Source organism: Lissotriton vulgaris, chromosome 4_1 (assembly GCF_964263255.1).
Source record: "Lissotriton vulgaris chromosome 4_1, aLisVul1.2, whole genome shotgun sequence".
In the NCBI taxonomy this organism is placed as follows: Eukaryota; Metazoa; Chordata; class Amphibia; order Caudata; family Salamandridae; genus Lissotriton; species Lissotriton vulgaris.
In genome coordinates, this window is record NC_141691.1 from 1079674358 (window position 1) to 1079698664 (window position 24307).

The 24307-nt window shown below is 46.6% G+C and overlaps 1 protein-coding gene across 1 annotated transcript in view; it reads left to right on the plus strand.

Annotated features, from left to right (window-relative positions):
* Positions 1-24307, plus strand: part of TRIO (trio Rho guanine nucleotide exchange factor) — a 5246815-nt gene that overhangs the window by 2140849 nt on the left and 3081659 nt on the right. Inside the window, exon 16 of the mRNA XM_086965300.1 lies at positions 10245-10364. Coding sequence (XP_086821426.1) covers positions 10245-10364 — 120 coding nt within the window. The remainder of the gene's footprint in view (positions 1-10244; positions 10365-24307) is intronic.

Consider the following 24307-nt stretch of genomic DNA (forward strand, 5'->3'; position numbering starts at 1 on the left):
CAATGATTCCACAACCACTATATTACGAGCATGATATCACATCTGGGAACAACTTTCTATAATATATGGATGACATATCACCCTTGGAAATGACAAATTAACGCAAATTGGAAGCCTAGAAATAACACACCACACTACTGTAGCCTGTAGCATGGTTACCAAAACACCCGTTCCTTTTAGGACAAGCAATGGCTGCATGGCCTTGAAAGTGACACGGCTGCGAAAGTGAAAGTAATGGCCAGCGATGCGGAGGAAGAGATAAGAAAGGCAGATGGCGGCTGCAAGCGTGCATGCGAGTGTGCACGCAAGCTTGAGGCCAGGAAAAGCTTGTGGGTAGCTCTTTAAAACCCCCTTACAAAAAGTCGAGCAAGCAGTACATGCGCTGCTCTAGGCTCGACCTAAAAAGGGGAGGTGGAAAAATAGTCATACTGTAAAGGAGTGACACAGGGGCTCTTACAGTGATCACTCCAAACAGTACATCAGAGGGGACCAGGCGATGGCCAATATGTTCCCACTCAGGCCCACTCTCATAGAGAGCACAGCGTGTTGGGGTGAGCAACAGATCTCAATCAACCAAATTGGCATAATTTGAACTGAATTTATCTAATGTGATTTCTCACAGCCGCTGATGAGATTCAAGAGGGGACCAGATATCTTTAGAGTGTGAACGGACTGCATTAAATCCCAATAGGACGTTAACTGGTCTTGGCAATAAGCTGCATCTTTAAGCCAGTCATTTAGTTGGGAGAGTGGGCGACAACCTCAACATATCACCACCTTTCTTTTACCCAAAAGGAGCAAGCGAATGTTCAATTTCCACAAATCTGGGGAAACATCTTTAACATAGCCTAGTAGTGCAAAAAGAGGGGTGCGTTCTATCTGCAGGCCAGTAACCTCATCAATGACAGACAGACAGACAATATTGTTCTATTCTAGGATATGCCCATCCCAAATAAATAAAGTCTGCGCAGGGCTCTGGGCACCTGACGCACTGTGCCTCATCTAATAGATCTAGTCTAAACAGTCGCTCGGGGATCCTATAAAATCTGTGCAGAAATTTAAGGTGCACTAATCGGAGTCTATAATTGGGTGATAACCCTCTCGTCGGAGCACAGCAAAAGCTCCACTGAGCCACAGAAATAGGTATGCCCAACTGGTGCAACTGGAATCCGAACCGGTGCAGTGCGCTGCATTCCAGAGTGCAATCTAGTTATCAGCTTACGCCAGTAGTGGCTACCAAGGAGGTTTTCAAGTACCTGCAGTGAGGGAGGCGCCATGGAAAATGAGGACTATGTAGCGCACAAGGCTGCTCTCAATTGGTAATAGGTTAACCTATCTAGGAGAGTCCCGTCGCAATCTTGTAGGGCTTGCTGCGGCTTGATAGAAGAGCTTCCTGGAAACGCTGCCTCCATAGTGGTGAGTTGCAGCCATAGTAGTTTTGTACATGTGCCAGCATCTTGTATGAAGGGTTAGGCCGGGTGTCTAGTCAGAGGGATCGAGGGGATGAATATAACATCCAGTCCCTCAAGCTTATGTAGTTCATGCCATACCCAAACCGTACAACCAGCTGTATCAAATGCTGTCACGTGCAGTGAGTGCAGCATGATCAGGCTCATTGTGGGCCATGAACTTTGTGGGGTATACCCAGTAGAACACAAACTGCGCCTGTGCACAGCTATAAAAGAGATCCATGTCCAGTGCGCCCAGTCCACTCTGCTCGAAAGGAAGAGTAATTATTTCCCAGGCAAGCCTAAGCTGACTTCCAGCCCATGCTAGCACAACTGGCTCGGAAAGGAGTTGGCACTGAAAGCAGTGTTGAAGTAGGCAAAAGATTAATGGGCATATATAAGTATTTGGGTAGAACAACCATCTTTGCAATTGCTAACCTCCCTGCCATAGAAAGCAGGAGAATCATCCAGCGAGCCACCTGGCTATTCAGCCACTCCATTCATGTTGTGGCTCTGCCAGAACCCATAGAGTGTGCTTCCCTGCCGCGTTTCATGTGAGACTGAGAAGGGGGGGGGGGGGTAGATCACCCCATGAATCCGGAGGCGTGTTGTTGATTTAGAGTAAATACGACTCATTAAATAGATGAATGTGGGATTAGGTTCTAGGCAGTCCAACAACGTGAATAGGTATGACCACTCAAGTGAATCAAATGTTTGGTGACATGAAAGGGAAATCACAGCAGCACTTAGGGAGGGTTTTATAACCTGAGGATTGCAAAAAAGGTGCGTATATTATGCGTTGTGGCTCTACCAGGTGAGGTTCCAAAAGGGGAACAAACTTTTTAGAAAATGTGGCTTTGACGCTGAATAAACCAGGGACTTTGTCTCCAGGAGGGACTCTAATGACCTGTGTAATCAACTCTTCGGTGAAGGGCTCATGTAAAAATCTACAGTGGCAGTCTTCCAGCCAGATTAGCTGCACCGAGTCGAAGGAGTCAAGGTCCTGAGGGTCACGTGACCGAGTCGTGGTGTAAATGGTGAGTAGAAATGAGTCCTCTCTTCCTGTACTTCCCTTAGGCCAGCAGCCAACTCACCTGTACAAAGTTCAGCCATATAGCCACTTGCCCAGGGTTTGTGAAGAATGCCCACCAAGGATTTGCCCGCTTGATCTGCCTCACCAAATCGCCTAGCACCATTTTTTTCCCCTAGATAGTGAGTCTCCCGCCGTGCTATCTTCACAAATTAGTTTATCTTACATCGAATGCAGACAAGTGAGTCCGCACTGCAATCAGCAAAGAATTTGAGCTCAAGCTCACGAATCTCATCTTCAAGACATTTTCGCTCCCCAAGAATTGACCTCAAGACTCTGGACTGTTTAGCTTTGTATTCCCCTCTAACGACGGATTTAAATGCCACCCACAGTGTGTAGTAAGAATCCACTGCAGCTCGAACCCTTAACCACTTATTCCAAGGTGAAATATACCATTGAAAAAGTCACACTCTCCTGGAACCTCTACTGTGTGGATTCCTTCTCAGAGAAAACCACAGGAGCAACACACAAACAGAGGTCCACCCACCAGACTGTAAGGCCATTATTTATGGGTGCAGTGGCCCCCTTTGAACAGGGCAAAACTCCTTTCATGTTTCAGGACTCCCAGTCTTTCAGTCCCCCGAGAGTGGGGTTGTGGATTGAGGTATTACTTCTAATTTGCTACCCTAGGATGCTACAAAGCACACTAGTCATTGGGGGACCGTTACAGCATGGAATTGCACCCCTGCCACTCACCTCCAATCATTCTGACCCCTTGGGAGGGCTAATTGGGGATTGTCTCAGTGGGATAGAAAGCTCACTACAAATCAACAAAAAGAGAGGTAGGGAAGGAGCAACACTCTTAGTCCCCACTATGACTAGAAAAATAACAACAAAAGAGTGTTACTTGGTTGAAGAATACACAAGTAATGGAGCACAAGAGAGAAACAACACCAATTAGGTTTGTTTAGAAAGCCCTCACTCACCGACCAGGTCGGTGACATGCTTCATCATCGGGCCCCACTGGGTGTGACTGAATGTCACCCCAGTGTGCTTCAACGCCAGATTTACTGCGGAGCGGGTAATGTGAAGATGTGAAGGCTAAGTGATAGATTACGTGAAAAGAGTGACGTGGTGAATTTAAAAATGCCTTGAATGTATCAAAAATTAATTTAATGACTGATCAACAAGGACATATTAAAAAATGTGTTGGTAAACAAGGCCAACTAAATTGAATGGTCTGTTTCCAATATCATTACGTGATGGTCAACATGTTTCTACCAATGTTGGTGTAATTAACCTGGCATTCGTCAGGACCTACGGTGAATAAACCCCGGCGGTATGGACACGCTAAGGCCCACCCTACCAAGGGACGTGAAAGTAAAAATTCGTCTGTGAAAGTGCAATGAGGAAAGGGCTTCACCGAACAAAAAACCGGGAGGCACACACCCTACTTGTCTCTGGATTAGAGACTTTAAAAATTAAATGCACTTGAAAGGTGAGATTTAATTTTAGCGTGTCCATTCACCATGTCACTCTTTTCACGTAATCTATCACTTAGCCTTCACATCTTCACATTACCCGCTCCGCAGTAAATCTGGCGTTCAAGCACACTGGGGTGACATTTGGTCACACCCAGTTGGGCCCGAGGATGAAGCATGTCACCGACCAGGTGGGTGAGTGAGGGCTTTCTAAACAAACCTAATTGGTGTTGTTTCTCTCTTGTGCTCCATTACTTGTGTATTCTTCAACCAAGTAACACTCTTCTGTTGTTATTTTTCTAGAAAGCTCACTAGACACAACATATTAAATTAAAAACAATGAATGAGGCGGGCAGGAAGCTAGCCTATAATGCCATTAGGCGTTGTAGGATTGTGTGATGTAGTCTAGTGGTTGGGGGGTGGAGTGAAAGGGAGGAGCAGGAACGGGAGGAGCGAGGGACAGGAACCAAGTCAGTTAGAGTATGGACAGGGACCCAGAAGGAAGCAGTAAATAAAGCTCTTATAAGGATATATATTTGTCTGTCTTTATTGCGAGCAAGACATGACAACTGGATACGAGGGTGGGATGGGCATAAATACAGCCCACAAAGATCCACGAGAGTGCCCTGTCCCGTGCAGCGCTGCAAAGAAGAAAACGCTGCTGTGTGGAGCTGCCGCCTGATGAGAGAGGCCAGCAGCAGGTGACCCTATTCCCCAGTGACAGCAAGGGAGTGAAGAGGGAGCCGTGGCAGTCGAGCGCGGAAACGCTCGAGGAGTTGCAGCAGCGAGCGCTGGACCGCTCGAAGAGAAAGAGCAGTTCGCGGCAAAACGCGACTCCGCCGGATACGTGTGATTCCGGCGTGTGCAGAGAAGATAGAGGTCGGGCGGGAGCCCACTCCGACTCTGTCTAGCGTCCCTGAAGAATTGCCCTGAGTGAAGAACGTGACTCCAAAGAAGTCCGGAGGTAAGCGCAGTCGAGCGCAATGGGACCGGAGCTGGAAGAGCCGCCGGCATTGAAAACCTCACGCCCGATGCGTGAGCTTTGGCACCGTGTCGCCACGTGATCGCGGCAATTGGCACAGCAAGGCGGGAGCCCACCCCAACCTCACCTGACTGTGGCAGTGGCTGAAGAGGACTGAATCAGGAGGTTTGCTGTCCCCTGGAGTCGTCGGCTGGTGAGTCCTGAGTGACCTGGGTGCTGAGTGAGCAGGGAGGAAGCACTGCATGCAGATAGCACGGCGGCCATTTTAAAGTCAGGCAACTTTTGGGACATCTTCCCTATGCAAACTGTAGGCGCCATTTTGAGGTCAGGCGAGCCGAGTTTAGCAGCAAGCATTGGCGAATATAAGAAAACAAGCATTGGCGAATATAAGAAAACAAGCATTGGCAAACGTAAGGAAACAAACACTGGCAAACGCAAGTGGAAAGGCCACAAGAGGGAAACAAACATTGGCAAGAGAAAGTTAGTGACGCAACAAGCACATGCAAATGCAAGAAGCAGTCTAAGAAAACAAGCATTGAGAAAGACAAAAAGAGGAATAGCACAACAAGCATTGGCAAATGCGAGAGAACAAGCATTGGTATACGTAAAGCAACAAGCATTGGTAAATGTAAAAGACCAAACACTGGTAACTGCAAAGGAGCAAGCATTGGCAAAGGTAAACTAACAAGCACTGGCCAAAACAGGGAGTGCAATAAAATAAGCATGAGTAAATGCAAGAAGTGCAATATGTAGACAAGCACAAGCAGATGCGGGAAACACAAATAAAACAAGCATTCGTGACAGAAATTAAACGAGCATTGATACCTGCAAGCGAACAATAAGGGACCAGCCCTGATGAAATGAGCACCAGCAAATGCCAGAGACAAGCAAAGTAAACGATGAACACAAACACGCATTAATACAGGTGACAAGAAAAGGAATGAACAAAAGAAACTGTTAGCAACGAGCACTGGCACATACCCAATTCGCAGCGCGTCAAGCACAAGCCAATGCTGGAAACAAGCGAAGACGGCACTGCATATAAACAAGCACGGGTGACCACAAGCTCTGAAGTCAGCGAGCACAAGCAAGTGCAGATCCCGAATGTAACAAGCACGAGCAAAAGACAAGTGCCAAAAGCAAACATCCAGCGCCACGTGAAGACAAACAATCAAAAGTAACGGGAGCTAAGAAGATGAATGATCCAGAAGCACGAGTGGAGGAATGTCAAGGAAGCCCTCTCCCATCAATGAAGTGATTGGATTACCTACACTAATCCAGAAAAGACACATGAGTGAACTGGATGTCAAATGTGCCAGGCACCATCGCGGAAGAGCCACCAACCACCTGCGGCTACCATACAACTCTAAAGAAAGCGAGCCAGGAGTCACGCATAGTGTAGCTGAGTGGTGGCCATTCGGAACTCAAGAAATCCAAGCTTCATTAACGAGCGCCGATCGAGACAGTTGCGAAGCTTATCAACATCCGAGGAAACAACCAGACCAAGGATCTCGGCCGAAGGTGGTCAAAAAATAAGACAGGAAGCAAAGTGAACAATCCTGCACCGGCAGCAGACGGAAACTCTCCTCCCGCAATGGATACAGCAACCCATCGGTCCAATCCCTGCATTGAAGTACCGCCCCCGGTGACACAGACTGACAGTCAGAATTTGGGCCCCAAATGGAACCGGTGGCTGGAACCATTGGACGATTTCCTCGACGCAATCGGTGAACGAAGAGATAGAAAATGTCTGACTGTACTCCTCCAGCTGGTAGGTCATGAGGGCCGACGTTTAGTCAGAACATTCCCGGAAAAGGACACAGAGACCTATGAGAGACTTCAAAAGAAGCTACGTACCCATTTCCATGCACCGGTAGACATGGATCATGCTCGCATCGCTTTCACCACAGCACGGCAGGAACCAGGAGAACCACTGCCAAAATTCATTACCCGGTTGCAAAGATTGGTACCTGGCTGCTACTTCAATACCTTTACAAACGAAGAAGCCGTTCGGCTTCGGATAATCGAAGGCTGCTCAAATGCAGACACGAAGCGCAAGATTCTTCAGGGGCAGTGGTCGCTAGAGAGAATCATCAGAGGGGCCGAGGTTGGAGTGCGGGTTAAAGCAAGAGACATATCAAAAGATGTACACTCGAATGCAAGATGCAAGGATGTCTGGAAAGAGACATCCCTCATGTCTGGGGGCAAGGCCCAGGAAACAACCAAAACGGAAAAGAGGGAGGGTGAAGGCAGATCAGAGCCAAGACGAAACAAGAGACAAAGCACACAAAAGACCAGGCTGAGTCAGGACTGCGATAGCGGCACTGATACAACCTCACGGAGTTATTCAACATCCAGGAGTCAGTCAACAGATGGCAGCACTGATACAACCTCACGGAGCCAGTCAACCAATGGTGAAAACGGTTCTGAAGCGGATGAAGTGTCAAGTGGGACAGATCACACCCATGGACAATATGGCAGCCTGCCCAACAAGAGGGCAAGAAAGACAAACTACAGAAGATGGGAACAATCCTGTCAACACTGGAAATCGGCACACGAACACCCCCGGGCATCCTCCCACTATTCACCAAAGTCTGTAGGGGAGTCCGAGGAAGCATCAAGCAGCGAGACACATCACCCCAATGGCACGGACGTCAGTACACCCAACAAGCGAGAAGAAGAAACCAACCACATGAGGAGTGGTAAGCCACTCCGACACCAAAAAGGGAGAGGCATGTGCACTCAAGACAGTCATGACAATGAGAAAACGGAGAAGAGACAATTGATGTCACGTGAGAGGGGTAAAGACCAAATGTTCCAGGATCAAACTAAAGAAGTAAACGCGTGGTTAACAAACAACCTCTCCACCGTAACAACACAGAAGACACGTAAAGAGACGTACCCAAAGGAATGTCCCGCGGATAACTCCAACTCCAGGAGCATGTCGTCACAGACTACCAACTCAATAAACTTACCAGTCAAGACACCCTCAAAGGAACGTTCTCAAAGGGAATCGGCGAACGACTCCTCTGATTCGGAAAGCACGTCTGTCCGATCACTTGGGTCAACAAAATCATGGTCTCGACCACGCCCATGGCATCAATCACCCGAACGCACAATAGAACCAAAGGACAACATGTCATGTCAGTCATCGCCATATCAAGAAATGAGCAATATACCGTCACCCCTGATGGGGTCAGCGAGGCTGACTCAACGAACTGACAGAAGGAAAACAAAGAAATGGGACAGCATCTACCAGGTGGAAAAGGACTATCCTGTCACCCTGCGAGGAGGGCCAAATGTGGTGACAGAGATAGATTGTCACAAGATGAGAGGGAAACCGGTACATGCCCGGATGGTCAAGGGGTTCGCCAGTCTCAAACACGAGTGGGAGTGGGAGAGGCAAACAGAGGCAGCAAACGAGTCCAAGAATCAAACCAGGACACCCATTTCAGATAGTACATTAACGTCTGGCATGCCTGACGGTGAACAGAAGAACAGTGCTGCTCCCAACCTGACAAGACAAAAAGAAGTAACCTTACAGGTGGGAGCTCAGAAGAAAACTAGAACATCGTCCACTCATGAAGGAGATCGATCGTCAATAGAACAAGAGTCACCGAGGAAAACAGACTGCCACTACCGCGCTGAGCCAGTAGCAGTTGCACAACAAGAAAGAACCATGATAACTGTGGAACCAGAGAATAAGCAGCCCACACGCAATGGGTTGCATTCTCAAAAGTGCACTCCCGTAGTCAAGGATGCCCTGGTTAAGACAACGGAAAGATTGACCAAAGCCAGGCCCACCACTGATTCGACACTACTGATGCTTGAAGAACACGCAGTTCGCCGACCTGTGTGGCTGATTGAAGAATTGCGAACACTGTGGAAATTAAGTTCATTTTGTTAAGAAAGGGGGAGATGTAGGATTGTGTGATGTAGTCTAGGGGTTGGGGGGTGGAGTGAAAGGGAGGAGCAGGAACGGGAGGAGCCAGGGACAGGAACCAAGTCAGTTAGAGTATGGACAGGGACCCAGAAGGAAGCAGTAAATAAAGCTCTTATAAGGATATATATTTGTCTGTCTTTATTGCGAGCAAGACATGACAGGCGTCACCACCCCAACCTTCGACGCTCATATAGTCTTTCTGCCCCTCTTGGCGGACAAATTGGGAGTTCTTCTCACAATGTACTTATTTCGTTAGAAAGCCCACTAGGGATAGAGAGGATGAATGGGGGAAGAATAGGCCTGACATGGAATCTACTTTGATCCCCAGTTTGGTAAGGGGTGGTGTTCCATAAGCAAAACCAAAACAATGGATACAAATAATCCCTTCTTTTTCCATGTGGGATGGGTGCAGGAGTGGTACTTAAGCTGTCTGCACCCAGAACGTCAAGTATTTCTGAAAGCTAGAGTAAAGGAAATCCAGGGTGGTGTGGCTTGCATGGATCTCAGCACGTTCTCACCCAGAATGCCTTGCACACACACCTTCAAATATTGTTGGATATATTACAACTGCCTCACATTTACATGGCAGAAAATTCCAGAACTTCAGCCAGTTTAAAGCGTATAGCTTCCAGCATCCTCTAACATTTTCTATTAAAATGATCTACCTGGGTGCCAGCCAACCCTGGTCCCAAGAGCCACTCATCATAAAGGGAATATCTTTTCCAGAGCTATGTTCGAGGTCATTCCAAGTTTAAAGTTTGCACCGTTCGTGTTCTATACGGTTGGATCACTTACTAATATGGGTTGGTATTTATTATTGGGAGAGGTGCGGGATTGTTGCATTAGTGGCTGTTGACATTCCATCAAATTCTATAATTTTCTGTCACAGAATTATGAGAAAATTATCTTCTTTTTTGAAAGTATGACATTTGCAAGGCATTCTGTGTTTTTAGGTTTTCCTATGTCCTCGGCGACTAGGGCATGTCTAATGATAGTTATGGTATTTCAGTCCAAGATGAGCCAGCACCTAGAGAACCTCACTACCTTGAGCATTTCTGAGAGCTTTGGACCCAGAGCAATTAAGGTTGCTGTATCTTACATAGATCCCAAAGCCAAAACTTCCCAGCGCTGGTCGTTTTCATCCACGTGCTCCTCTCTCCTCCACCCCGTGCTCCATGTTGCTCTCTTATTTTCTTCTGTATTTTCTCTCTTGTTCTCACCCCCCCGCACACTTTTTTTAAACTATGCTTCAGTGTTCCAATCTGTATGTATACCACAAACATGTAGATAATATAATTAGTTATACATGTTCAAATGCTGATTGCGAGTGTTGATTGTCTGTGTTACTCTGCTGTTGCAGGTGCTAGGCTGGATTCGTAACGGAGAGTCCATGCTCAATGCTGGTCTCATCACTGCCAACTCCCTGCACGAGGCAGAGCAGCTACAGCGTGAGCATGAGCAGTTCCAGCATGCTATAGAGGTAAAAATAAAGTCTTTATTTATTTTTATGAAAACATTGTTTTACCCACTTTATATATAATTAATACCGATCTATATTTTGGACTAAAACCTACCCGCACCCTTATGTATGTACTTTAATACATTACTACCAGTTTACATGTTTGAGTTGTGTATTTTTTGAGGAATGTTTATTTTCACCTGAAAATTGGAAACTTGGCTGTATTGTAGATGTACAATTTGGTCTACTGTTGCATTAACTTGACGTTCTGTCACCACTTGATGCCCACAATTTAGTCATGTTTGGCCTTCATTTACTAGTGTATGGCAGCTCAGAAAGCGACCTATATATGATGTCCTCAAAAACTGAAAAATAAATTAGGACCATGGTTTGTAGACATGGGACGGGCTTACCCAAAGCCCCCTTCCATCCTCCACCATTTCAGAAATCATCTGTATAAGAGTGAATGTCATAAAATAGAATTTGATGGTTTATTTTGTTGCTTTGCCAATTGCGATAATGCCCTGTTACATACAAATTATTGGTATCACACCTGGTAGAGCCCCAAGCCCCAAAAGGAAACTATTCCCTTTTTGGAGAGAATTAGAACTGGCAGGTTTCTCTCTCTGTGCCCCTGCAGAGTTCTGCTCCGGTAGTTAAGTGTTAGGAGTCAGACAATCCTGTCCGAGAATCTCATCTACGGGTGTTTTTTTACAGAGCATAGCATTCCAAAATCAGTGTGCACACACAGTATTTATGTCAAGCTACATGCTAACTTATTTTAGACTATTAGTCAACAAGAATTATTGTAATTATCATAAAAATCTCAGAAAAATGTATACAAATTAGGGTAAATGTTAATTTCTCCCCCAACCACATTCAATCATACATCTCCAACCTTATCAGTCTACACAACTTAAAACAAGCTGTCCAGCAGCATGGTAATACAATGTCTGCATGAAATGCTGAGTCACATAATGTCTACTTGTGTACCTTATTATGCTTCAGGCCTGAAGTTGGAACTCTTTCATTCAGCAGCACCTTCAGGCAGGCCTTTGAAGCTTCCCCTTCGTGGACCCAGCCCATCCTGGGGGAGGAGGCAAGACACCTCTCCCCAGGATGGGCTTTGTTTCAGGACCCAAAGAGTGGAGGCTCTCTACCCAAGGGTCCAGGCACCTGTCTGGTAGTATCAAATGGTGGGCAGCCATTCAGGAACCACACAAGGGGCTGGTCGATTCTCAGGGGGGCATATCTTTTTACATTAAATTCCACACTGGCATCACTTCTTGAACACACTTACTCCTTCTTTTCTAGCTCCCACAGTGTATTTTCTAGATTGGAATACCTCTTCCTTCGCACCAGCAGGAGAGGCGGAGGCAGTAGAAAGAGCAGAGTACCTTGCAAGGGGCATATCTGACCACTCTGTGTTACTCTGCTGTTGCAGGTGCTAGGCTGGATTCGTAACGGAGAGTCCATGCTCAATGCTGGTCTCATCACTGCCAGCTCCCTGCACGAGGCAGAGCAGCTACAATGTGAGCATGAGCAGTTCCAGCAGGCTATAGAGGTAAAAATAAAGCCTTTCTTCAGGAACCACACAAGGGTTGGTCGATTCTCAGGGGGCATCTCTTTTTACATTAAATTCCACACTGGCATCACTTCTTGAACACACTTACTCCTTCTTTTCTAGCCCCCACAGAGTCTTTTCTAGATTGGACTACCTCTTAATTCGCACCAGCGGGAGAGGTGGAGGCAGTAGGAAGAGCAGAGTACCTTGCAAGGGGCATATCTGACCACTCACCTCCCTAGTTGAAGGTGGGCAGGAGAGCACATAATCACCGTCAAGAGTGGAAGCTGGCTTCTTGGGACTTAAAAGACAGGGAGGTTGTAGGTGAGATCTGGTTAGAGTCAGAGAGGTCCTTCTGTGAAAACGAGGGCCCAGTATCTTCTGTAGTCACTTGATAGGTGGCCTACAAGGCAGTGTTCAATAGGGCTTAGTGTAGCAATGTCTAGCGGCTCTTTAAGCCACCCTATTGTGCCCCAGCATCCAGCTAGCACTCATATCTCCACTTTCGTCGCCACTCTTGGGTAGTTGTTAAACAACAGGATGTGGGAGCACACCGCTGACCTCTCAGACAAGGTTCGCCCCTGGCATTCTGGGAAATGCAGTCTCTTGTAGCTCGCTCTGATATTTTGGAGTATGTCGCCAAAGTTGGCGCAGATAGGGCTGATCTCTAGACAATTGTTTCTGGTTTATTAACTGTCATCAGTAGAGAATACAGTCTTGTATTTTGGGGTTTGCTGAGTAGGCTGCCAAACATTATATCAGGTCTGGTACCTCTCACTGGCACACAGGTGCTTCATCCATGAGCTTGTCAGCTCAATCACTCACTGGAGTACTTTAAATAAACAACAGGATGTGGGAGCACACCTCTGACCTCTCAGGCAAGGTTCGCCCCTGGCATTCTGGGAAATGGAGTCTCTTGTAGCTCGCTCCGATATTTTTGAGTATTTCGCCATGGTTGGCGCAGATAGTGCTGATCTCTATACACGTGTTTCTGGTTTATTAGCCGTCATCAGTAGAGAATACAGTCTTGTGTTTTGGGTTTTGCTGAGTAGGCTGCCAAACATTATATCAGGTCCGGTACCTCTCACTGGCGCGCAGGTGCTTCATCCACGAGCTCGTCAGCTCAATGACGCACGGGAGTACTTTAAATAAACAACAGTATGTGGGAGCACACCGCTGACCTCTCAGTCAGTTGGGTAGTTGTTGTCGCGTATTCTCCCGGACGATAGCGTCAGGCTTGACACTTCCATGTGATTGATGTTTCAAAGAAGAGAGTGATCAATATCTGCATCTGCCAAGTATTCATTTTTAGGTGGTTCGCTCCCAGTCTCCGGGAGGTTTCTTTCTTGTTTTGATTTATGCGGAGTCCTCATCGGAGTCTGGAAACTGGCCCATTTCCCCTACTGGGGGCTCAGCACGGAAGGGAGTCCCCCCACATATTCCGTGCGCCCCAACCGGTGAGCGTCTCCTCTTCCCCCTCAGTCGTTTTGGGGACAGATCTCTTGGAGGTACCATTAAGTGGGGTCTCTGTGAGTACTGTCCCCGCCTCTGAGTGGGATGCTCTTCATCCAGCTCCATGCCTTCTTTGGCGTCTGAAAGAATTGGGAAACACCTTGAAAGATCACCTATTGGATCTGGAGGGCTCTTAGTTTTGTCTTGACCAAATCAAATGTGTTTCGTAGCTTCTGCACCTCTCTAGAGTAGTCTGGGAATATCATTATCTTTAATTTCCCCCATTCTCCTCAACTCTCGGAGTATTAGGTCACAGTCTTGAAAATTGAGGAATTGGGCAATCAGAGACCCGTGAGGTGGCAGCCGCAAGGTAGGCATCCTGCGAGCCTGTTCAAACATGAAGCAGGGTGAGAACTGCGCTGCTGAGAGGGAGTCGCTAAGCCATGTGGTCAAGAAGGATCCTGGTTCTATTCCCTCTTGGAATCCTATGAAGCGTAAATTGTTTCAGAGGGCCCTATTTTCGGCATCGTCCACCTTCCAAGTCACTTTTTTCAGGGAAGCAGTTAAGCCAGAGACTTCTTTGCGCAGGCTGTGGGTTGTGTCTTCCACTTCAAAAATAGGTTTTTCCGCCTGTGTCACTCTCCGAAACATTCCGTATGTCTTGGTGCAGGAGGGTCACTTCTGATCGTATCTCTGCCATTTTCCCTTCCAGTTCTTCCCTGGAAGCGTGTATCGCTTGAAGGAGGGCTGTGTTGTCTGGCAGGGCATTGGCTTCCCATTCGGAGGGTGGGGATCAGTTTGGCATATTTGTCCATCTTCCCCCTACTTTGACAGTTTGGGGTCTTTGTCCCCAGCCATCGTGTTTCAGTTAGGGGGTATCTCTAGAGGGGCCAGTTCCACTGTAGACTGCACTCCTTCCACACCAGTGACTTGGTCTCAGGTAGGATAGTCATACAGATTAGCCCTAGTGACAGCGGTATATTCTGTGTCTCTGTGTCTCGCTCTTCTCTCTGGTTCTCAACCCTACGTTTGACTGGTGCGGGGGGGTTCTCTCACATGAGTTGTTTTTGTGTCTTGTCTCTCCGGCATGGGCCTCAAGGGCAACAATGAATTATCTCCCAGAACCTCAAATTTCTTCATCCCAGGCCGTTGATGTTTCACGTTTTACCGACCCCCCCCTTCTCACCCTCAGGCCTGTGTCGGGTGTTCCTCTGCCAGACCCACTGGGTGGTCCCCCCTGCTCCTCTGCCTCTAGCTTGTTCACTGCTATTCCTCCTGGTGAGGCCACTGGGGTCTCCCAATTTCTCCTTTGGCTGGTACCTCCTCTGTGTCTTCTTGGGACCACTGTGGGGACCTGAGACCACACAGTCCATCTTGCCTGTGTTCATTCAAGGTCAAATGTTTAGAAAACAGCAGATCCCCATTACCGCTAGCCCCAAACCAGGCAGCCCCAACTGTATCTTGTCACCCTGCTGATTGGGGTAAACAATGACACCGGAGGGTGGACTCAAATCTCACAGTCTACCTCAGTCCAGGCCCCGCTGTGGAAGTGGGGCTCCAGATGCAATTGAGAGGGTGGGGGCCCGGTGAACCAAAGGAAGGCAGCAAGGGTTCTTCTCACTGCAGCCCCACCGGCAATCCCGTCAAACACAGGTTTTGTTCCCCACCGAGCAGCGGAGCCACAGGGGATCCTCAGTGTTGAAGGCAGCTAAACGTAGGTCTCCAGCCACAGGTGCTGCAGTCCACACCCTCAGGGACCTGCAGAGAATGAGCCAGCAGGCAGAAGGATCTCGTGGCTAAGGGGGGGCGGGGGGGGGAGGGGGGGGCGTGCCCCCGGGGGACTCTTAGCAGGCTCACTTGGCATCTACTGCAGGCCCGGGCTTCCGATGGATTCCAGCCCCAGTCAGTTCATCTACATGGGCCCCCGTGCAGCAGCTCCTTACCTTGTGATCGTTGGGCCCCTTTTCTTTGCCACCACTCTTAGGGCTTTGATGGATCTTCTTCACTCCCGCCTGTTCAGCCGGGGGACCGTTTGCAGCCACTCCTCACCTCGTGGTCCCGGGACCACCCTCGCCCATGGGGGATGTAGGCCTTGGTATGATGTGCGGGGCTGGAGACTGGCTGTCAGCCGCTGTGTTTGCCAAGACGCTCAGCAACGGCAGGGGACAGTGCCGGGCAGACACTCACAGATGAAACTCTGTTCGCCTCGACCCCTTCATCGGTATCCGCAGTCAGAAAAGTCGAGCCACCATCTTCTAAAACCAGATCTAATCCCTCGACTACCTCCTTCAACAAAGAAGTTAAAGTGCTGCTGTTGAATAGATACCTTCAGCAGTAGTCTTGATGTCACTAAATTTCACTAAGTCTGACTATTTTTCCTATATACATTTCTGTATCCTGAGTAGTCTAAGTCGTTTGTTTATTCTTTCTTTTTTGCTTTTTTGTTGTTGTCACTACTTGTTTGCTATTTGTACAACATGGTACTATCTGTATTTTTATCTGTGTGTTAACTTGCTTTGCTGTTTGTACAGCGCTCTGATACCCGGACAGGTCATGTCTGTGCTATAAAAAAACACCTTAAATAAATAAATAAAGCCAATAGCTCTTGCATAACTGAAACCTGTTGGCTTCCCTAATGCTGTTTCTTTATAAACATCAGTGTCCCGCTTAAGATGGGACCAGAATCATCCCAAATGTGTAGCTTGTGAGGAGCATGTTTCACACAGCACCCTTACATCTTCTTTTAACATGTAGTCCGTATCTCTAATGTGCTTTATCAGTGTTACACAGAATAGTTTTTAATGTTCTTTTGAAGGGGAGGGTGAGGAGATGTGTTCCAAACAACAAACCACAGATATCTGTAGTTGGACCCTAGTCAAGCTTCTTTAGTGGGGGCCAACTAGTCATATTCAAGGAAACACTATGCACTGTACTGTAGTTTTTGAAAGAGCTTTACAGAAAACAGCAGAGGTTGCTTGTTAGCGTTTTATGAAATACTGAAAAAAATGTGCCAACTTGTACAATATGGATACATTAAAAGTCTACTAATTATCTAAATATTGCATGTGAAGTTACTTAACTGAGCACTGTGGACTTGGCAAAGAAAAGAGATTTATGGAGATTTATATACACAGCAAAGTGTACTAGTTAAGTATTGCACTGTAAAAACATGCTACTTGGATAACCATACAAGCATAAATGTATCTGATAAAGACTTCTAGCTTCAGATACCTTGCCTTTGAATTCCCCAGATGTCAGGCTAAACCTAAAAACTTTTGCGTGAGCCATCGGCTCCATTCGGCTCCGTGTGACATCGTCGGCATCGTTCGCGTAGGTTATGATATCGCGTCACCTATACAGGTGCCACCCAGGTGCGCGGACGCCAGTTCTTTTCTTTCCACACCAATTATTCGCTGATCTGGAGTAGAGCTACCCCTCTGTCTCTTTTTTACAGTTTTTCAAACTTTTTTGTCAAGTAAACGCACTTCTTGGTCCCCTTGAGAGCCCGCAACGCCTTGCTCTTTTTTCTCTGGGGTGGGACTCGGTCCCCTAGAAGCCATCCTGACACAGCGAGGGGGAGTAGCCCCGCACACCTACATCTTCCTCGCCTGCATCCCTCAGCGCGGGCCAAGGGCGGGCCTGTTTGCGCCCATCAGTGGCAGGAGGAGGCAGGGCTGGACCCCCCCTCTTTGCTGTGAGATTCAGCGGCGATCCATGTCAGTCTGCCCCCTGTGCATGTGAAGACTCTTCCACAAAGGTACTGTAACCTGTAAATTGTGTTTGTCCCCCTGTTTAGTGAAGTGATTTTCACCAAAAGTTTATCTGGGGTCTATTAAAATGCAGTAAATTTCTAAAATGCTATCTGGTCATGGGGAAAAGGAAACAACCGAGCTCCGCATTATATAAATCTCATCCTAAATCAGGGCAATCCATTATGAACTTTATAACTGGGGTAATAGGAGACATTGAAAAGCAAATACTAAGCATGGAGGAAACAATAACTATATGCACTGAAGATGGGGCTGAATCATTAAGTAAATGTTAGCGTAAGGGCTAGGGCGGTCGACCTAGATTCTGGGGTACTGGGTTCGAGTCTCAGCAATGACGCTGAACATCCTCTGATTCTGGGCAGATCACTTAATATCCCCGTTCCTAACAAAAATGAATGTGTGTCCTCATTTAACGTAACTGGTTCTATGTAAAGCGCTCTGATACCCGATTCGGGTCAAGTTTGCGCTATATAAAACTCTGTTAAAAATAAAAATGTATCCTGACACCTTCAGATCTGGAATTTATCCCGGATTTACAACCCACTAGCCAAGACGCTACGAATAAAGATAAGTCGGGTCAAACCTCTGCCAAAACTACTCTGGTCACCTTAAGTTCTAATCCTCCATCTAAGCGCTCCAAAACTATTAAACCCATTTTGGCAAAGACTGTTACGACTTTGCGTGCTGGGAAAGCAAAGCCATCATGCCTTGAAAACGGGACAATGTTCAAAATCTCAAAGATTTGAAGAAGGGACTGCCTGCCGCACCATTAAATTCTCTGCCTTGTTCCTCTTTAGTGTCATGCATACACCAACTTTTGGATCTTGTAAAAACATCTGTATGCAGCCTTACTGAGCACTTAAAAACTGTTGAATATGCTCTATTATCTTGTGCGGAAATATTTGGTTCAGTAAATATATGTACTGGGCCTAGGAGGGAAGAACGTACTGTTAACACTGCTGGCATACCTCGTACAATACTAGTACATCAAACTGAGAAGGAGTCCGATGGGGTGACCCAACAATCTTCCAAGCCACATCTTGATGTGTCAACCCCAGTGACCCAGATATAAATTATCCCGGCCACAGACTAGAGGGGGACTCTTAATAAGTGGATTTCATCAATCCCCACATCTAACATTTATATGGGGGCTAGAACTCCCAAATATTCTCTGTCCGCCAGGGATAGGTTGGATCTGCTACCAGATATTTCTCCTTATGTGGTCAATTTGGCTAACGTTCCACCAACATACTCCCCCCAACATAACACATGGGAGTCACTAAGAAATAAATATCTCACCTGGCTAAATTCTAAAGTGGGGCTGGGCGGCACACTTTTTGCAGCCTTCAAGATGGCCAGACGGGTGGGCTGGGTCGGTAGTGACTCCAAAGTGTTTATGGGTGATTGTATAGTCCTCTCATTTAAATCGCTAGGACTAGTTAACAATATACTGGGCAGGTTTAAGTCTTTGCGTTTAAATGAAGAGCAAATTATGGTTCTCCCGCGGCTTCTTTTATAAACCCCCTATACAATGTTATAGTCAGCCGAATGTATTAACTCCACTCTGTCCCCCAGTACAGGGCACATTGCAACATTCTCCCCAAATTGCTGGGGCAAACTATGCAAATTCCCCTCTATTCTCTATTCCCACTTCGAATAGATTTGACACTCTCTAACCTTGCTAGTGTATTGGGGCATGGTGGGCTGAAAGGAATGAGACACTGCCTGGGGCACAAAAGGTGCTCCATGCATAGTCTGGTTCAAACCAGTTGCTGGATGTAGGAGAGTAGGGTCCGCTTTCCTATGGTCACCCCATTTTTTGCTTTTTGCTTCACTGGTTTTCGACTTAATGTGGCTGTGGGCCTGCTAATCAGACCCCCAGCCCTGCTGTTCTCTCTCTAAATTTCACACCATGTACTTTAGGTACATCACCAATTGGGATTTGGGTCACTCTTATGAGTCCCTGTACAGTGTACTATAGGTACCCAGGGCATAGGTGCACCCAAGGCCTACCAAGGGCTGCAGCATATCTTATGCCACCCCTGGTTGGCCATCCAAACTGACACAACTGGCTGATCACTCAGCTGGGGCAAAGTCGTGTAATCACCCCTTGCTTAGGTATAGTATTCCTATACCTACCATTTATATAGACACATATGCACCTATAAGTCACTCCTATGGCAGACCTTAACAATCCTGAAGGCAGAGTGCTTGGTTTTATGTGAGATGGTGCTCTAGCATGAGCTGAGCCTGTCTGCAGCTTTCGGAACCATGTCCTTATAGCTGTTCTATGATATAGCCATACCATATACTCTTAAGTGCATTATGAACCTATAAATGCGATCTTTGGTTTGGCTTTAACAAAACATGTCGTGTAAGGTGTCATATGCTTTGGAATACTACTTCTCGCCAGTTCAGGCGACGGGGGTAGCATTCCACCCTTCTAGAGGGAGAAGACATGTTAATCCTACTAATCCCGGTTAAAGTTAACCAGAGCCTCAGCATCACAAAATGGATGCTGCTGTCACAGACACAAGTCTGACCTCCTGCTGCTGTGAGTCCTTCCAGCGAGGGAGGCTTGGACAATAGGTTTCCTGTCTTGGGAGGTGCTAGCACCACCCAGACAGGCTATAGTGTATTGGGGCAGGGAGGGCTGAATGAAATGAGACACTCACAAATATCACCTTTTTATGCTAGATAGTGACACGGGTAATTAATTCTTACACGACACCGAAGTTTCTTTTTATCTCCCAAATTTATTATTTATGAAAGATTACGTTAAAAACATTTTTAATTCACATATTACATGACATTTTTACAATCATATACTCTGGTACAAAATCCCCACTTCCTATAACAATTTCTTTCGCAATTCCAAACTCAGAGTAAATAGTTCATACAGTGTAGATAATTTTGAACAGAAATCACAATTTAATAAATAACATCATAACATCAATATTAAAACTGTAGAGAAAGTTCTTTGTCGACGCGTTGTGGTGCTTTGTTCTAAATCTTATCACACCCCCAGGACAGAGCTTTATTTAAAAACAATATTTCTTCATTCTAAAAAAAACTAATACATACAATTAGTAACATTTATCTGACTGAGAGAAAAGTTCATTCTATCTTATCGTGTGCATGTTTTATACCGTGTCACTAGATTATTTGTTTCTATAATATTATCTCGAAGGGCATTCTTACTTAGATTATTCTGCCATCGGTCTTTCACTTGGGGTTCTGGACCTTTCAGGTATGTTGTTGGTACTCTTCGTGGATATTATGTATATATATATATATATACCACGGCTTCTATAAAGGAGAGGGTAAACTTTTTTAATAATAATACTGCCTCTTCTCAATGATGGGGAGAAGACTTTAGGTTACCTTTAGTCACACTTACAAACGGGGAGACTAACGTTGTCTGTGTCTATTTTCGTTCTTGCGACTTTCAATCTGCGCAGGATTGTGTTTCAATGCGGGCTCAAATACTGCCTGTGAAGTATAGGGGGACATATTGTTCATTTCTGTCTATAGTCCTTCATTACCCATCTTCTTGTTCCTTAGTCAAACTATGTACGCATACATACCGTTGGAGTTATGAATGTGGACCCTCAATGAGACTTGACTTTCTTAAGGGTTCCTTATGCCTTTGTATCGTCTGCGGGTTATTTCAATGTTATCCCCTTATTCGATCGATATCTGCCTCTTGATCCTCCAATGGTCACCTAGAGACATTAAGCATTCTTATTCAGCATCTTATCCTCTAGGCTTTGTTAATTAGAATGTCCCTTGACCACCCCCCTCCCTCTAAGGGATTGTAATAGTTTTAGTTCAGCGGATGTCGGTTCTGGTTAATGCCCCATCACACTGCTCCGCCTAGATCCAGCCGTCTCAACGCTACTTGTTACTAAACGTACAGGGGTCAGTGGGCCATTTTAGTACTGGTAGTAATACTATAAGCTTTGTGACGATGTCTGCCGGTCTATTGAATTAAGGGTGTAGACATCGTGTAACCCACCCAGCGAAATTGTATACCTGTATGTTGTTCCGCTGGTTATTTTTTCTTATGCGGCAACATCTTGGTATTAAACCATAGTGGTCGGGCTCCCCTTGTTTACAAAAAAGATTCAACTCTTCTTGGCCCAGGGTTCTGTGCACTTTACCGTGCAAGCCTTGCTGGTTAGATATCGGCTCGCTCTCAACTGGGGTGGGTATCTCTAGTACAGGGGTGGATTTAAAAATCAAAACATGCTCGTCAAATTAGCTCACGTTGTAGGTCGATCGATCCTACCCCCTCCCCTGTCCGAGTGCTAAGTCCTTTGTGGCTCTCCTTACCTTATTACCCATATCTCGTTACCTCTGACATGACCTCTCTCCCATGAGTGGAATGAGGACGGACGGAGGCTCCGGTTATTTATAGGAATCTCTGTTCTACTTAATTGTTTAATGGGCCATTACTGTCTAATTATCATTATTAGCCGTATGACGTCCGATCTCTAACGCCATTTTTGTAGTTTTTAAGGTTGGAACGCATGCGTTCACCGTCATCCCGTCCCCACGCGGGACCTGTTGCAACACAGCATGTACCTTTTCCCAGAAATGGCAGAGGGTTGGACAGGGCCAGAGCATATGTGTCAGATTTGCGCCCAAGTCCTTGAAGAGTGGGCAGCATGCATCTGCTCGGGGGGGGGGGCAAAGTATCTGAGCTGGGGTAAGGTATGCATGGTGCAGCATGAAAAGTTAAAGGTTTGTAAAGTGGGAGTTGCGGGATACCTTCGGAGGGAGTTCCAAAGCCATCTTCCATTCTTTATCATGCAACGCAAGCCCAAACTCATCTTCCAATTTATGTTGAAGTGTGTCCACGGACAGCATTATTAAGTCGCGGATGGCTTTATATAGTCAGGTAATAAGGTGGTGACTGGGGTCCACTATAAGTATAGTTTGTAGGACAGGATGTGATGTGGTTTCCATCTCCCTCCATAAAGTGCGGTGTGTGTGCATGAGTTGTCAATGTGAAAGAAACTGCCCCAGGGGTAGATCGTAGTCCAACACGAATTGGCCATACAGAAGGAGCTAACCATTTGGAAATAGATCACCGGCTCTGCAGACTGAGTGCTCTGTCCAAGGGGCTACGTCGCTGCGTGTATCGGACCTAGGGAATTTAGGAAGGCTGATCAGGCGTAGTGCGGGGGCATACACCAGCAAACCTGGAGACATGCATTTTAATTCTCGCCATGCATGCAAGGGCCACCATCACCCGAAGGAGCATCCAGGAGGAGAGAGTAGTTTAACTAAAAGGACATGGATTGCTCGGGAGGGGAGGATACCTTCTGCGTTACCGCTCTCCCCCACATACCTGTGTCTTGAAGGATGAGGCGATCAGCCCTCATTGATCAGTCAGAAGAAGCAATTTGTGAAGGGCCGCAGGATGTCGCCCAGTAGCCCAAATGAGGTCCCCTAGCAACAAGTCAGGCTCCCTGAAGAGTATTGAGGCGGGAACATGGAGAGGTTGGTGAGGTGGTTACGTGCGCGAGGTAATATAATCATTTTTGCCAGCGCAATTGTACAAGTCGTGGCTAGGGATAAGGACCACCAGAATTGATTTGCGATTTAATGCCTATCAATGCCACTTGAAAGTTGCCATCAAATATATCCTAGGGGGTGTGGAAGAGACAAATCCTCAAATAACGAGTGGCGGCTGCTACTTGCCAGCGGAGGGGAGTTGCACCGAAGTGTATGGATCATGGGGGTTCGTCAGGATGTAGTAGGCATATTGCAGACTTATCCCAATTTACCATGAGTCCAGTCGCTCTATCAAACTCATCAAGTGTGCCTTGAAGCGTGGAGCGGTTAGAAGTGATGTATTTTAAATATATAAGGGGGTCATCAGTGTTCAGAGATACACCGCATGTGTCCTGAACTCTAGGGGAACCTACATGTGCAGCCCTCTTCTGGTAGGCGTATGGCGTATTGTGTATGGTAAGGGGTTCCATCACAAGGGCGAAAAGCAATGGTGAGAGGGAACACCCTTGTCTGTTTCCCTGCTTACCTGGATCGGGCAGATAGGAGACGTCCCAAGTAGATCCAGTATGTTTGGTTTGTGTATTGAAGAGTGTATGAAAGAAGCCGCGGTCCGACTCTGAATTGGGTCAAGACGTTAAAAGCGTAATGCCACACCAGCGTGTCAAATGGCTTTTATAGTTCTAATATTAGGCCTCTCATGGGTAGTGTCCCTTTACAGCAGAGGTCTTCAGACGTTTGATGCCGAGACACCCCTGTCAAAATGTTTTAGGCGTAAGTACCCCCTCCTGACAAAAATGTCTAGAACCTGGTACTCCTCAACATTGACAACTATCAACAACCATAAACGCCCCCAATTGCCACAGCAAATAATTTTTAAAGTGGTGAAATAATATTAAATATTGTTTATCAAATCAAAGATCAGTGAGTGTAGGGGCGTGGTCAAAGGTGTGGCTAAAATCAAAAGGCCTAATTTATGAGGAACTGGCCTAGGGCAGCGCTGCAAGTCTTCTTGCTGTCCTGCCCTATCTATGCCAATGTGAAAAGGCAGGAATGCACCTTATTCATGAAACATGATGCATTCCTGTCCTTTCCCACTGCGTTGGCGCACAAATTGCTGCCTAGCGCCAATGTAAGCAGGATTGTTTTTGGGCAGGAAGTTGCCCGGAGAGGGGTTTTGCTCTTTCTAGGTGAGCTGAATGTAGCACACATGGAAAGAGGAAAAAATACGAGGAGACATGAAAACATTTCTCATCATTAAGCCTGCTGTGGGGAAGCGTAAGGTTTCGGCGCTACCCCAGGTTTACATGGTTTGGTAAATCTGGGGCAATGTCAAAATCCATGGGTATTGCGTGGGAACACCCACCGCAATGGCCTTGGAACTTCTACTTGATAGAGTAAGGCAAGGCAGCGAGTGACTTGCGCTGCTTTGCCTTACTCCATATGTATGAGGGCACTCATAGCCATGCAGGGTGACTTTGCGTCGCCTCATAGATATGATTGCGACGCTTGTGCTGCCGGAGCATTAAAAATAATTATGCTCCAGCGGCTCAAGCCTCTCATAAATCAACCCCAAAATATTTTGCTACTTTTTTAGGTCTTTCACCATCAGGTAGCTACATATAAAATAATGGGTAGCTTAAGTCAAGTCAAGTCAA